General features: G+C 55.9%; 1 protein-coding gene across 9 annotated transcripts in view; it reads right to left on the bottom strand.

The window, feature by feature from the left end:
- NRXN2 (neurexin 2) overlaps positions 1–15,204 on the bottom strand; it is a 100,358-nt gene that overhangs the window by 50,326 nt on the left and 34,828 nt on the right. For all 9 annotated transcript variants that reach the window (XM_045039507.1, XM_045039508.1, XM_045039509.1 and 6 more), the window contains 4 exons: positions 8,061–8,222; positions 6,934–7,372; positions 3,212–3,598; positions 2,830–3,033 (listed from right to left, as the gene is read on the bottom strand). In XM_045039507.1, coding sequence (XP_044895442.1) covers positions 2,830–3,033; positions 3,212–3,598; positions 6,934–7,372; positions 8,061–8,222 — 1,192 coding nt within the window. The remainder of the gene's footprint in view (positions 1–2,829; positions 3,034–3,211; positions 3,599–6,933; positions 7,373–8,060; positions 8,223–15,204) is intronic.

Consider the following 15,204-nt stretch of genomic DNA (forward strand, 5'->3'; position numbering starts at 1 on the left):
TCCCAAAGCTGGCACTGACTGCCTCCTCCCAGCTGTCCCACCAAGTGGTCACCGGCAGCCTTGGTTTCCTCTTTAGGACCCAGCCCCACGTCCATGTCATTCCACTGAGCCTCTGACAGGTTGCACAGATGCCTGCGTATGTCTGCCTTCCCTCCCTCCCTACAGGATGAGACTTTGACGCGAGAGACCAAGCCTTGTGAGGCCTCTCTCTGCTCCCCGGGAGCGAGTCCAGCCCGGGATCAGAGCCTTGGTGTGGTTCCCTGCCTGCGAGGCCCCACAGGCCCTGGTAGCCAGCAGGATGGGGAAGCAGGGGCCAGACCGGGTCATGCAGTGTGGAAGCAAGCCCCAGGCCTGGTTCTAAGCTTAGGTCTCTACTCCCATTAGATTTTCTTTCGAGAAGGGCTGGGTGAGTCTCTACACATGTGGCTTGCATCTTTACAATGCCTTCACTCCCATTATTCCGTGGGAGCCTGAAAACCGCCCCAGAAGGTAAGCAGAGCAAGGATCCTTAGCCTCATTCTACAGAAAGAAACAGACTCAGAAGAGAGAAATGACTTACCCAGCGGTCAAAGAGACCGGGCCCGAAACCCAGATCTCCTGGCCCCAGGCCCAGTGCTCTTCCCATCAGAGCCTGAGGCTGAATGGCTGGGTGCAGATCACACAGCGGCCGCACTCCTCCCTGTACATGCATCGCTGACCATTGCGGACAGAGGCATCTGCACCAAGCACTTGGTCACGGCTTGTCACGGGGCATAGTAGAGATAGCATCTCTGCGCGTGGGACCCAGCATGGCCAGGGATGAGAGGCATCCCTGGTGAGGGATGAGTGGCAGTGGCATCCTGAGGGCCACCTGGTTCTCTGATTTCTAAGTACTTATGAGGCACAGACAGAAAAGTACGCCAGTGGGAAGGAGAGGGTAGATCCTATGGGCGAAGGTCCTGAGGATCCGCCAGAGAACATGTTCCTGGCCAAGAACACCGCCTCCTGTCTAATATCAAGGAACCCAAGCTTCTTCCCCATGCACCTAAGACAGTTCAAGTAAGGAAGAGGCATCGGCCTTCCCTGCAGATAGAGGGCCAGAGACTTTCCCTGCGGGATCACTTCCGAGCACACAGAGCCATGAGCTTACTGCACAGAGGACACACCTCCTAGGCGAAGGAGTGGCTCGTGCTGGGTCTGGGTACACAGCCAGAGCAGTCTGAGAACCCCAGGGCCACTCATGGGGTCCTGGACTGGCACCTTCCTCCTGTGACCATTTCAGAGGTTCTAGGGGACGTGGTACGGACCACGGAATATTGGCCAAAGCGTGTTTCCCTTCCCACGTCCCCCTTGCAGCACTGACACCCACCACCCGCTCTGGGAGCTGTGACGGTGGTCCGAAGCTGAGCTTCTTCAGTTCCCCAAGTCTGAGGCCCTTACTGCCTGCACACCTCCCTACCTCCTGCCCCCAACTTGCTCGGCAAATCCTTGTCCTATGGGTACCAAGGCCAAGTGGTCCAAAGGGGAAGAGGAAAGATGTAGTATAAATTTATTAACAAGGCAATGGGTCCCCAAAAGGGCCACCATCTGTCCCACAAACGGCCTAGAGATGAAAGTTAGGGTGAAATCCAGATATTTCAAAGCTCAAATCCTCTGAGTTCTCTCCAGTTGAGGACATAACGAGGAACCTTCATGGCCCGCATCTGCCTACGTGGCAGGCCCTTGGGTGCTATACGCCTTTGCGTTTAGAGAGGCTAGGGTGAAATGGACAGCTGTGAGTCCAGCCTGGACGGCTGAGGACCTCCAGCGTCCAGTGTTCCCCTGACCGAAGCCCCGCGACGGCGGGGTCCTGGTCTTCGTTGCTATTGTAACCCAGGTTCAGAATACAGTGGCACTTACTTCCCGTAAATAGGAGTTGAGTGAGTGCACCTGCTGTGTTTTTGTTTTTGTTTTTTTGCCCCAACCGGCCTGATGGTGCCCCCCCCCCACCCCCGCGTGGACACCCTGGGGACTGCCTGCAAAGCGGAGCTGATCTGGGCTCATCTGGGCAGGGGCAGGGACGGCGAGGGCCCCTGACGCCCTCCGCCCACCCCAGCTCTGTGAGAGGCAGTGGGGAGACGCCGTACTTTAGGGCAAACGACCTGGCGTTGAGTCTGGGCTCCGACCCCAGCCACTGTTGGCTTTATGACATCGGAGGAGTCAGTATATGAATTCTACAGTCTATAAAACAGGCCTGGCACAGCCCATCAGGTGACCCTGCGGCTTCAAAGGGCAGCCACGGGACGCAAACGTGAAAGCAGACAAGGGAAGATCTGTCCCCAGGCGTCCAGTGTCACCTGCGCACACCTATGCGCACAGACAGACACGGCTCTTCAAACGCAGAGCCCGTGAGAGAAGCTCTGTCCTCCTCAGCTCCAGATCTGCCGCTGCCCTGGGCTCAGCCTCGGCACTGCTAGGCACCCGCAAGCCCTTCCCAAATGAATGAACCAGCGAATGAGTAAGTGGATGAGCCGACAGCCCAGAATGAGCGACGCTGTGACGCGTGTATGCAGGACAGACGCCACCAAACCCAAATGAGCGCCCCCGGGAGGGCGGCGGTCACGCCCAGACACACTTGGGCAGAGGGCACGGCCAGACTCGGGGTGCCCCCCATACACAGTGTTGCCAAGCACGGAGCATCCCCTACGCTGTGCACCCTTGCTGGGGATGAAGCTTTCAGGGGCTCTGGCTGAGGCCGGCCCCTCCCCACTTCCCACTCTTGGAGGTGCCACCACCAGCTTCTCCAGACAGAGGGGGTGTGCTCAGAGGCAGGGACAGGGAAGGGGCCAGAACACAGGGCGGGGTGGTTACCGAGGTTGACAGTGAGCTTCATCTGGCCCCCGTCCAGCTCGAGGCGCAGGGTGTCGGCTGACTCCCTGGAGGTGGTGGCCATCATTAGCCCGTAGGCCCGCTGGGACATGAAGCGCAGGGACACATCCTCTGCCTCCGTGTGCATGGCGTTCGGCAGCATGATCTTCATGTACATGGAGCCATCGTAGCTCAGGACCGTGGCCTCTGCCCCAGAGGTAACGGAAGAGGGAAATCAGGGCACGGCCGAAGGCCAGTGGAGGGAGAGGGAAAACCAAGAGGATCGTTACAAGGACAGACCCGGGGCTGGCCTATGAGGGGCACCCCGAGGAGGAAGGGGCACAAGGAGGGGCAGCGGGGACCCCTGGAAGGAAAGCAACCTCACCTCTCTCACAGACCCGCCCCAGAAAGCCGGTCCCAATGCAGTCACAGACGAAGCGGTTCCAGCCCTCTCGACAGATGCCCCCGTTGCGGCAGGGGGCAGACGCACACTGCTTCAGTGTCTCCCGGGAGCAGAAGGGGGCGATGCCCACCGCCCCCTGAGCTTCGGCCAGGCCCCGAAGATCTCGGCTGCGCCCGTCTATGAAGAGGTCCCGCACACAGCCCACGTAGCCAGCCCGGAGCGCCGCCGTCCACACCTCCGGGGGCAGGGGCAGGTCCACCCGCCCCCCCTCAGGGAGACCGCCCAGGTACAGCTCGCTCTCCAGGTCCAGAATCTCACTCTCCCCGGTGGCCAAGAAGGGCGTGCTGCGGCTGTTCACCGAGATGGAGCCTAGGGATCGAAGGAGAGCGGGCCTCAGTGAGGAAAGCAGGATCGAGAGTCGCTGCAGGCCAGCAAGGGATCCCGACCCCCCACCCCGCACCCTGCAGCAGCCTGGGCCAGAAGCTCAGCCTTCCTTGCTGCTGTGGATGCTACTCAACAGAGATTCTGAGTTCAGGGACTCAGGTGAGCCAGCCCCAGCCCAGCTGCAGGGTGCAGTGGGCCTCTGTCCAGACTCCTCCTTCTGTACCTGAGTGAGTCCTCAGAGGATATACAGGAGGTGGACATGCCCAAAGGGGCTAGATCATTCGAGGGTCATTACCCCGGCCCGGCCCTTAGACCGGAAACCAGAGGCAGAGAACACTCAGGAGGCTGAGAGGTTTGAATCCAAAGTGTTTTCCCCCTACTTTAGTGACTGTATGTCAGGCACTTAGCACTTCATTTATGTCACCGAGTCGCAAGGTAACCCTATGAAATTGGCCCTTTATGACCCCGACTTGAAATGGCAGGTGAGGCTTAGGGAGATTGGGAGACCTGCTCAAAGCACCACAGAGGGTGAGGAATGGAGCCAAAGTGCCAGCCAGGCAGTGGGACCACAGAGCCTGCACTGTCCAACCCTCTGCCTGGTGGGCAAGATGGGTAAGCAGATCCGTCCTGGAGCCGGACACAGGACGACACCCAGGAGAGGGGATGCCAGGCACAGAGCTCCTACATACTAAGACTTCTTTGGAAGGAAAGGCTGGCTATCTTAGGAAAAAGATTTGGGATCAAGTAGGAGCTTCAAAACCTCTACTGAGATCTTAAGAAGCAGAAACCTATACATTAGAAAGTATTCTGTTTATAATTTTTTTCCTATGCTTTTTCCTTCCTCTCTCTTTTCCCAAGAAGAACTTTTTAAGAAATAAGAAGAGAAGAGAAGAGAAGAGAAGAGAAGAGAAGAGAAGAAAAGAAAAGAAAAGAAAAGAAAAGAAAAGAAAAGAAAAGAAAAGAAAAAAGAAAAAAAAAAAAGAAAAGGTCTAGCTATCTCCATGAGGTTAAAGAGAGGTAAGGAGGATTTGGTCTACATTAGGCACAGGGGTGTCACTAAGGAAGCAGAATTAGTACCTCCTCTACAGACAGGACTCTATCTAAAGCATGGTCTCTTCTGCTCAAAATCTTTCCTGAACCAGAGAAGCCACTCCCCTGGGCCCCATTTAACATGGCCCTAGCTTGTCCTTCCCCGACAAGGTGTCAGATGCTCCAGGGTCTGGCTGCTACAACCCACCCTTCCACCAGCACCCCCTCCCTCCAATATGGCCCTCCGCATCTCTATTTGTAGCAGACTCCCCAGATGCCTGCTCTACCCACCAGCTCCAGGGTCTCCTGGACATGGACGTTGCCCAGCAAGACTCTCAGTAAATGAACCAAATGTGGGAGAAGGAAGAGACAGGGAAAGGAAGAGGTGGGAAAAGAGTGTATAATGGAGAGTCAGCAAGAGGAAATTAAAGTGAGTACAAGCTTGCTCCAAGATCCTCCTCCAAAACATGGAAATGGGACAACCCAAGTGTCCATCGGCAGATAAACGGACAAACAAAATGTGGCAGATACATACAATGGAATAGTGTTCGGCCACAATGCTACAACATGGATGAACCTGGAACCACGCTAAGTGGAATGAGCCAGAAACAAAAAGACAATTATTGTGTGATTCCATTTACAGGAGGTCCCTCCATTTAGGAGGTCCCTGAAGTAGTCAATTCATAGAAACAGAAAGTGGGATGGTGGCTGCCAGGGACTGGGGGGAGGGGGACTAGGGAGTTAGTGTTTCATGGGGATAGCGTTTCAGTTTGGGAAGATGAAACTATTCTGGAGGTGGACGGCGGTGATGATTGTACAGCAGTGTGGATGTCCTTAATGCCACTGAACTGTGCACTTTAAAAATGGTTAAAATGGTAAATGTTACGTGTAATTTAACACAATTAAAAAACAAACAGGGAAAAGGTCAAGGAGAGCTTTGTTGCGATGACTGCCCCAAGTCTGGGCTTAGGTGCATAAATGAATGTGGGACATCAGAGATGGCCAGAGCTGGTCAAACAGCGACCCAAGGACCAGCCAGACCTGGTATGTGGGCTCTGGAGATCTGTGGGAGGCTAAGGAGAAGAGAGAGAGAGGGGTTCTCTGCAAGGCCTGGACAGACTTCCGATCTAGAGAGTCACTAATCACCTGTGTGGAGACCCTGGGAGGCAGCAAGTGCCCTGTGAAGACCCCCGGGTACCATCATGAGACAAAACCGGGGGATGAACTCATGTACTGTAAAGCCCAGGAAAGGCGACATTTCTCTGGAGAAGAGAAAGGAAGAAACAGCCAGCCACGAAAGGTTGATGCTTCCAGGGGCCACAGTGCTCCTGGGGGGGGAGACCATCCTTCCACCCAGTCTCAAAGGTCTGGTGCAGTGACAACTGGGGAGCACAACAATTTAGCTGACGCTGGTAAGTGCTTGCGCTGGATAATGTGTCAGCTCCCCTTTACATCAATTCGTTCTCTCATGGTCAACAAGATGGAAAAGAGAAAAAGAGAGCAACGGGCAGGAAACAAGAGAATGGGAAAAGAAGACCGAAAAGGAAGAGTAAAGGGGTGGCTGGAAGCAACACAAGGTTTGAGGAACAGCACCTGCCTGGCCCGAGCACTCTCTGCCCTGCTGCTTTACTGAGGCTAGAAGCCTCACCAGGTGGGAGTGCCAGGTTGTTTAGCGTCTGTGTCGCCCCCAATTAGAGCCTGAGCTCCATGACAGCAAAGACCTTTGAGTCACCGCCATCCCCGTCCCAGCACCTTGGACAGCGCCTGGCGCTCCATAGGTACTCGGTAAGAATTTGTTGAGTAATTAATGAAAGAGAGTTGCATGGACCTAGCTAGATAGAAGGGAGATGTGGTTGGGAAGTTTTGTTTTTTTTTTTGGGGGGGGGGGAGGAGAATGGGATGTCTACTCTGCGTTAGGCACGGTGCTAATGCTTTTACAGGTATTTTCTTATTTTCTTCTCTTAAGGACCTCCAGTGTAATGGATGTAGATAATGAAACTAGGGTTTTATAAATAATGAAACTAGGGCTTCAAGGGGTTGAATAAAGGGCCTAAGGTCACACACACAGTAAGTGGGAGAGCAGAGGTGCGACTCCAGGTCTGCTGACTCCAAACACTATGCTCCTTCTGTCAGTGCGCCATGACAAGGAGGGACAGCAAAGGGGCTGACGGGGCCAGAGGAAGGGGTAGGACAGCAGTGGAAGGGACCTGGAAAGAATGTCAGGGCGGGGGGTGGGGGGGGGGGAGAGGAGTGGCTGGGAGGAGAGTGGAAGGGACCAGAGGCCTCCTGACCTTTGCGCCCGTCCCTTTGGAAGTCCACGTGGCACCACTCGCCATCGTTGACCTTGCGGCTAGATGCCCGCAGCTTGATGCCCCCAGAGCCCATGTCCAGCAGCAGGTAGAGGTAGCCATCCAACAGCTCCATGGCAAAGTAGTCGGCCCGCTGGGCAGAGCTGTGGCTGCCGGCCCCGGCCCCAGCCCGCCGGCCCTGGCTGAAGAGCAGCAGCCCGTTGGGCTCAGTGGTACGGAAGTCTAGGGAGATGGAGCTGGTGCGTCTGGCACTCCAGCGGGGCAGCGCCACAAAAGCCTCAGGACTCTCAAAGGTCACGGGGTCCAGGGCAGCCACATCCTCACAGCGGAATGACAGGTCCCCCTGCAGCTTCATCTTGGGGTCCCCTTCCTTTGCCAGGCGAGACAGTTCCAGCTTGAAGTCATTATTCTTATAGACCACCTGCAGGGAGGGGTGGGGTCAGGGGTGAAGAAGCAAAGGCGGCTCAGGGCCTGGCCACTCCTGCCCAGCTTGGACCTCTGTTCTAGAACTTCGTGCACAGAGGCTGTGAACCAGCACCTCCCTTGCCCCGCTTATTTTCCGGGTTCCGTCTTCCAGCCCAGCACTAGCGGGACAGCCCTCATTGTCTGCGGGACTGCGGTTCACAACAATGGCAAGACAATCTCTGCTACCATCTAGTTGACATTTTCCGATTGCCAGAGTATTTTTATTCACACTCTCATCTGCTCCTCACACCCACCTTAAGAAGTAGGCACTGACTACTCATTTTATAGATGAGGAAACTAAGAATTAGACTGGCCAAGGGACTTGGCCAAGGTCACAGAGCTAGTGAGGGGAAGACCCAGGACCAAACACAGGGCTTTAGTGTTCACGCCCAACATTCTTTCCTCTGTACCGCAGCTGCCCTCCAGGGTCCTCTGAGAGGCTGGGGGACTTCAGAGGCTCAAGGAAATGAGAGAGAAGCTTCTTGATGGAGTCAGTGGGGCTTAGGTTTTGAATAGGAGAGGTCTCCCACCACCTTGGAAGGAACAGAGGAACCAGGCGGTTGGCCAGGTCAGACTAAATCATGCTGAAGACAGGGACCAAAGGGTTTCCTGGCTGACCCCAGACCCTTCCTAGACCTACTCACGTCCTTCAGGCAGCCCATAAAGTTGTTGCTGACGGGTGAGCCCGGTAGGTCAGCCGTGTTGGGACTGCCCCCAATGTAGAAGAAGTCATCAGAGCCCAGCATGGTGTAATCCTCCTGCGTGTAGCCTGTGGTGGTCAGGATCCCGTCCACTGAGATGGTCACCTGCCCAGCCCAGGGAGGGAGGGGGAGAGACAAGGAGACAACCGGCATCAACCCCCTGGGAAAAGCCACGGGCTGGGCAAGGGAGGGGCCAGGGGGCTGCGGGGGAGGGGGACCCCCATTTTTATGTCTGCTTGTCTTGGAGGAGGAACAGTGGGGGGAAAAGAGGGAAGGCGGGAAAGGAGGCAGCACAAGATTTGATGGTTTCAGGGTGGGCTAAGGCCTGCCCCACGGCCCCCAGCTCAGCAGGCAGACGCCTGGAGGGTACTCAGAGGGCTCACCATGAAGTACACCAAGAAGCAGTTCCTGGAAATGGCTCCAGAAAGGAGCAGGGACCTCAGGACAAGGCCCCATTCTGGGGGGATGCAATGCACCCTCCCTTCCCTCCTCTTGAGGTGCTCTCTATATCCTCATGTGATTTCAGAGCGTCTTTCATAAAGGAGGTCGAAACACCCATTCACCTTGGATCTTGGTGGCTTTGCCTCGCCTGCAGCCCTTCAGAGCACTGAAGAGTCTTTTCAGTCTTAGCCCAGCAGGGAAATGGGAGACAGCGAGGGCATGGGAAGGGGGGCTCAGATACTACTGGGGACGGTTGGAACTTCCTGAGGGATGCATAACGCCCTTCGCCCCTCGGGGCTGATTCCCACCACCACGACATCAAGGGCTCCCACTGGTCCATGCCCTCTTTCTGAGTCTGTCTCTTTACTTCCCAGGTCCCTCTGTGGCTCTCTCGTCTCCCAGGGAGAGGGTAACCCTTCGCCAAGTCACCGGCCTGAACTTTTTCTTCATCGTCTTCCCTACGAACATCACCACTGTTACTCAGAGCCAAGTTAGGGAACAGAGGGTAACGGGGCTAACCTCATGACACCTTAACCCTGGGCTGAAGTCAGGTAAGAAAGCAACATGGGTAAGGATGGGGGAGTAATTCAGCATTCCAAAGAGGTGAAAGGGGCTCAGCAGGGGCCTGATGAAGGCAGAAGTGACCTTGGGGAGCAGGGACAAATGCAGGAAACTCTCTGTCTACCCACTCCCCAGATGCCCACTTGGTCCCCAAAAAGTTTAGCCATAGGAGCAGCCCACAGGGGCTCTAGAGACCCAACAAGGTTGTAGGGGAAGAGCCAAGGGCTTCAGGACCACGAGCGCTCGCTCTAGGAAGGCTGTGGCTTAGGGCAGTCGCCTGGGAAAAGCAGACAGGCTCCTGCAGGAGCCATCGGGAAGCTGGCTCACGGTGAACCCCGACACTGTGCTTCCAACAGACCACAGCTCACCCCCACTTCCCAGGCCCCAAACATGCTTTAGCACCCCCTTGTCAGGCAAAATCTGGAGGTTTGGGCCTTCCAGTCACATCCTGGGATGTCCCCACCCACACCAGTCCATACGCACATGCCACCAGCCATCTTCCCGAGACTGGTCTCCGGGGTTCCATTGTCACGGGGGTGGAAGGAGGATGTTAGGAATTCCTAAAGAACCTGGGCAGAATGAGGCAAGAGGAGCTTCCCCCACAGGGCCCCTGAGTCCCCCTCGTGCTGGGCTGGGGCCTCACAATGAGTGGGGGTACAGCTGAGCAAAGCGAGGGCTGAAGGGGCCCCCTCCTGGGAACCATCAAACCTTGTGCTGGGAGGGGGGCGGGTACCAGGCTCAAGGACAGAAGGCAAGGGGGTGTCTTTGTGGAAGGGGGCAGTTTGAAAGATTTTGAGTCTTGTCTTGAGGGGAGGGCTGGTCATAATGGTTTATTTCTTCTTCCCTCCACCCGCCCGAGGCTGGGAAGCAGGGATCTGGGTGGGAAAGGGAAGGGTCAAAGTATTAGTCACAAAAACATGCAGACAAGATTAGAATGGGCAGAAGGGAGCTGGGGAAAGGGCAGAAGGGGGCTGGGATGAAGGGACAGGATAAGACAGGGAGGGGTGGGAGGTGAAGGGTCTCCTTGGGGCAAATTCAGTTCTATTCTGCCCTGCACCTCCACTCCACTCGTGATGCTACACTGAGACCAGGAAATGGGCCACTAATGAGGTCCTGAGCCTGTGTCTGGTCACCCCAGTTGGAAGGTCAGCGCCTGAAGGGCAGGCCCCGGCATGACATGTCCCTGTAACCACACTAGTCCCAGCACGATCCAGGGGCACATCATGGCCATTAAAGGTGAACATCAAGTCACCTTGTGACCCAGGGAAACAGTGGGCTCTCACTGCCTGTATCCCATCTATAAGCCCAAAGCCTCAGGAGCCTCGAGTGAACAGGCCTCCATCCTCCAAGACTGCTCTGGTCATGTGCCCCTGCTTCTGTGCAGGGGGAGAGCCCTTCCAGCCCCCTCAGCCACTAAGCTGTGTCCTCCCTCTCCAGGCCCAGCAGCCAGGGCACCAGCTGCCATCTCCCCCACCCTATGGGCTCTCTTTGGCCCAATCCATGCAGTGAGCTCATCTGCCTTTGCCATTCTAGAGTCAGAAGGACTCGACCTTTGGGGGGCGCTCTCCTCAACTCCCCTTCAGACTAGGCACGAATCTGACCTTGCCCACTACAGCTTTATGCAAATCACTGCCATGGGGCGCCTCTTTTGGGGAAAAAAACCACCCTCCTGTCTGTCCCCCAGATTTACAACTATTTTTTTGGAGCAGCCCTGGCCCAGGGGCTGGGGGAGAGGGTAGCAGGAGACAGGGTAACATACGGAGGTGCACGGAGGAAGGGCGGTCAGCCTGGGGGTGGAGGAAGTTGAGGGAGAAAGGGGGAGACGGGCACTGGGTGGAAAGGAAGCCAAGAGTAGGGGGGTGGAGGACAGTCTCTGGGGAAGGCAAGGAGGGAGGTGACGGAGATTAGTAAAACCCGACTGTTCCCTCAGACAAATCAAAGTCCAGACACAAAAATGGCAGCTTCGTTAGTAAAAGCAGGAAACAGGGGAGTAATTCCCCCGTCCCCCTCCACCCCAGGGGTTTGTGTTGCCCCTGCCCCCCAAGCCCCCCCTCCCCGCGCAGCTTCTGGAAGGGGTGGGGCCGGCGGGGGAGGAGGGCAGGGGGGCCGTGCGACAGAACAGCCTCTGCAGCTAGGGCACATGCAGGTTAGAGGGCCACGGGTGGGGGGCCAGGCCCAGCAAGAGAGGTGAGAGAAAGGCAGCCGCAGGTGAGAAGGCATGCGGGGCCAGGGGAGATGGGGAAGAGCGGAGATGGAGGTGAAAGATCTGTGGGCGCAGGAAGGAGAAGCTTCCTTCCAATGGAGGAGGGGAGAGGAGTCGCCGTGAGGACAAAGACATCTATGGGTGGAGGAAAAAAGGGAAGAGACATGAGGCTCAGATCTTCCTCACCAGAGAGTGACTCAGACGCTCATTCCCACCACCCATTCACTACTGGTCACTGACCCAGACACACCTGCTCACACGCCACATCCTGCTGGAGGCAGTGGGAGGACGTCCCGACCGGCTCATTTCCAAGCAGCCATCTTTCCGTCATCAGGACCACGGCTAGCACCCGAGACACTGCAGACACTCCGCACTCAACCCACACCAACCCATCAACGCAGACAGGCAGGGCCCTGACTGGGGACTGAGTAGGCCAACGGGAATGAGCCACAGCTCTGCCCTGGAAGAACCAGGCCCAGCTAGCGGAGAAGGGGTGGAGCACCGAAGACGTGGAAGCCCAGCCTCCCTCCACGCCCCAGGAGCACGGAGGGTGGCTGGAGGTGGCTACCAGGGGCAGCCTACGACCTGGGCGGGGTCTCAACCCTCCCTGCCGGGCCCACCTCTCTTCTGCTCTGCTCGGCTGGGCTCCTCTTAGGGAGGCTGGTAGGATGTGAAACCGGGCTCTATCGCCCCTCAGGTACGCTCCGTGCCTATCATGACCCAGGAAGAAAGGCTGAGGAAGAGGGGAAGACCCTCTGGCATCATCCGGATCCCTTCCCAGCTGCCTGCTAGGATCACAGGGTCACTGACCTCCCCTGCAGGGGAGAATAATATTGTGAGCATGGGTGTTTCTGCCTTGTGGATGGGCTAGATGGGTTTCTGGGATTTTGAAAGCCATTGACAATGTATGCAAAATTGCCTCCTTAGTCCATTGCCATCATCAAATTCTCAAAAGGATCTATGAGCCAAAGACGGTTAAGAACAACTAGTTTAGGAAGAACTAGTTTAGGCAGAAGGCCTGGGCTTCCCTTAGGATTGGGTGGGGTGGGAGTAGGGCAGGAAGACAGGGGAAGGACGGCTGAGGGAGGTCATGCATCCCTGCTACATGTTTAAGTTCAGCCATCTGTTTGTGGTAGGGAGAAGCTAAAGAGAGAATCGGGTTGGAAATAGGAAAACGACTTAGCCAGCAGTCATGGCCTGATGGCGAACCCTGACGTTTGGATTTGATGAAGCCTGGGACTAGAGGAGAAAGACTCCAGGCCAGAAACCTTGAGTTCCTGTGCAACCTTTACCATTTTCCAGAACAATCTCTGCCTCTCATCTGTAAAAGGGGTTCAGTGACCTCCATCGCCCACACTTCTTCCAGGATGACCATGCAGATTAAATGAGGTAACCAAAGGGAAGGCACCGGACCCTTCCATAACTGTCATGTAGTCCTGGGTTTTCTCTAGGCCTCAGTTTCCCCCTCTGTTAACTGAGAACAATCTCTGATGTCTCAATCTGGGCATTTGTCAAGTTTAAATTATATTCAGACTGTGAGAGCTGTTTAGAAGAATCACAGACCCCAGGGTATGCACAAAGAGCTATTTTTATTTTTACAAGAAAACTTCGGGGGCAACTGGGTAGCTCAGTCTGTTGAGCGTCCAACTCTTGGTTTCAGCTCAGGTCATGATCCCGGGGTGGTGAGATCAAGCCCCGTGTCAGGCTCCACACTGAGCGTAGAGCCTGCTTAAAATTCTCTCTCTCTTCTGTCTTTCTGCCTCTCTTCCTCTCTCTCTCCAAAATTAAAAAAAAAAAAAAAAAAAAAAAAAAAAACAAGAAAACTTCCATCATCCTGACCACATCTAACCCAAACCTCTCAACTGATTGGCCTTTTTGGTCTGTATTCACCCTCTACCCAAGGAGAAATGCTCAAATAACAAGAAAAGAGACCATATACAAATGCATTAGTAAGATAAATGCAAAACCAACAGGAACCTGGTTGAGGAATACCTGGGAATAATAAGAAAAGGGTGAACCCCGTCTTTTTGGTGCCCCAGGCTCTAACTCCGGTCTTGGCCTGAAAATGCTGATCCCTGGGACAGGTGTTTGAGGGCTTATGAGGCTACTCAGGGCGCCGAGAGGCAAGCAGCTCTGATCGTCAAGCAGTGACGCTCACACCGTGGACTTTAAAAACTTCGAATTTAGCGGGAACCTCCCTTGCCAAGGCTGAAATCAGACAAGGCTGTTTGCCTCTTAACCAACTTCACCGTGTTACTCCGTCTTTCCTCCTCCTCCCCAGGCCAACTCCTGAGGCATTCTGGGGTTTCTTGCAGTTATTTTGGGGACTGATTCCTAAGAAGGGATGATAATAGCGTCTCCAGTGGGGCCAGAGATGATGTATTCTCCAGGGTTCGCTATAGGAAGGGGATCACTTCTTTACAAAACATCCTCACCCTGGAAACACTGAGATAATCAGTTAACGTGTTACGAAGATTAATAAAATTATGGTTCCCTTTACAGAGCACAGACGCTTTCACTCCCATTACCCTACTTGATCTCCACACTGACCCCATGGAATAGACAATGCGGGTGTATCATCACCCGTTCGGTAGCTGAGGAAACTGACCTTTGGCTCAGGTCCACGTGGTCAATCTGTAGCTGAATTGAGACCAGAAGGAAGGTCTACAGCACCCTAACCCCTAGATGGTATTCCCCGGGTGTTTGGGAGTGTGCCACGTGGGTTTATCTTGCCTCCTTTCTGTCCCCAAGGTCACAGGTTGGCTGTCCAGGGAAGCTCTGTAAAGAAAGGGTTCCCAATGCCCGGCTCCTGACAGGCACTCAGTGGCCTGGCCTGAGGGGTGGCCAGCACCTAACTTCTAGAAGCAGTAGCTGGAGAGCAGGGCCTGGGATATGGGGTGGTGCTGGGACCGCCACGTGGTTCCATGGGAACGTCAGGGGGGCTGGGAGTGGCCAGACGAGGTCTTGGAGCGGGGAAGGGCGGGGCTGGCTGTGGCGGTGGGCACTACCTCGGGGACAGGGCAGAGGACAGGGCTACCGTGGGTCTGTGGGCGCAGGGAAACACGGGTGCGTGGAAGCATCAGGACAGGCCAGGCGTAGCCTCACAGGTGGAGCCTCCTGGGGAGGTGGGGGGAGCCACTCAGCCCCGGAGCCCCAGCTATCGAGCTTCCCTCATCGCCAGCCAGCCACACGGATCTGGGAGGCTCGGAAGGCCAGGCAGCTGCCCCAAGCAGCGCAGGCCCCGCGGGAGCAGACACATCCATCTGCAAGGTCCCCAGCCTGGCGCTCAATCACTCTGCATTATTAATAGGCGATGAGTAACCGCCGGCTGCTGCAAAGCCAGGACGGGCAGGCACGAGGGAATCCCTGGGGATGGCACACGGCACAGCCTCCAGGCGCACGCTCCGAAGCCAGGCAAGGAGCAAAGAGCCAGCCCCAGCTCCTTCCCTGCTCCTGCCATCACGGCCCCCAGACCTCAGGGCTGGCCCCCGCGGCCCTTCCCCGCGGAGCCCTTCCCCGACTCAAACGTACACACGGTCCCGCGGCCCCCCTGCTCACTCCCGCACTTGCACGTGTGGAATCACCCGCAGAAGCCCCCCACACACACACACACACACAGCACGGTCTCCCACTAACACCCCCTAAATGTCACACCAACATTTACACACAGCCGCACCCACACACCAACACACACCAGCTGCGTTTACACAGACACCCACATCAACACTCACCGGGACTGAGCCCAACCCAAACAGCGGAGCTTGGCAACAGCTAGCCTGATTCACCCCTGCTGCACCTCCTCCTCTCATCCCCTCAACAGGGAAGGTAACCACCCTGTCAGAGGCCATGCAGGACAGGCACGGGGCACAGATCAGGGGAGAT

This window comes from Felis catus, chromosome D1 (assembly GCF_018350175.1).
Source record: "Felis catus isolate Fca126 chromosome D1, F.catus_Fca126_mat1.0, whole genome shotgun sequence".
NCBI classification, from domain to species: domain Eukaryota; kingdom Metazoa; phylum Chordata; class Mammalia; order Carnivora; family Felidae; genus Felis; species Felis catus.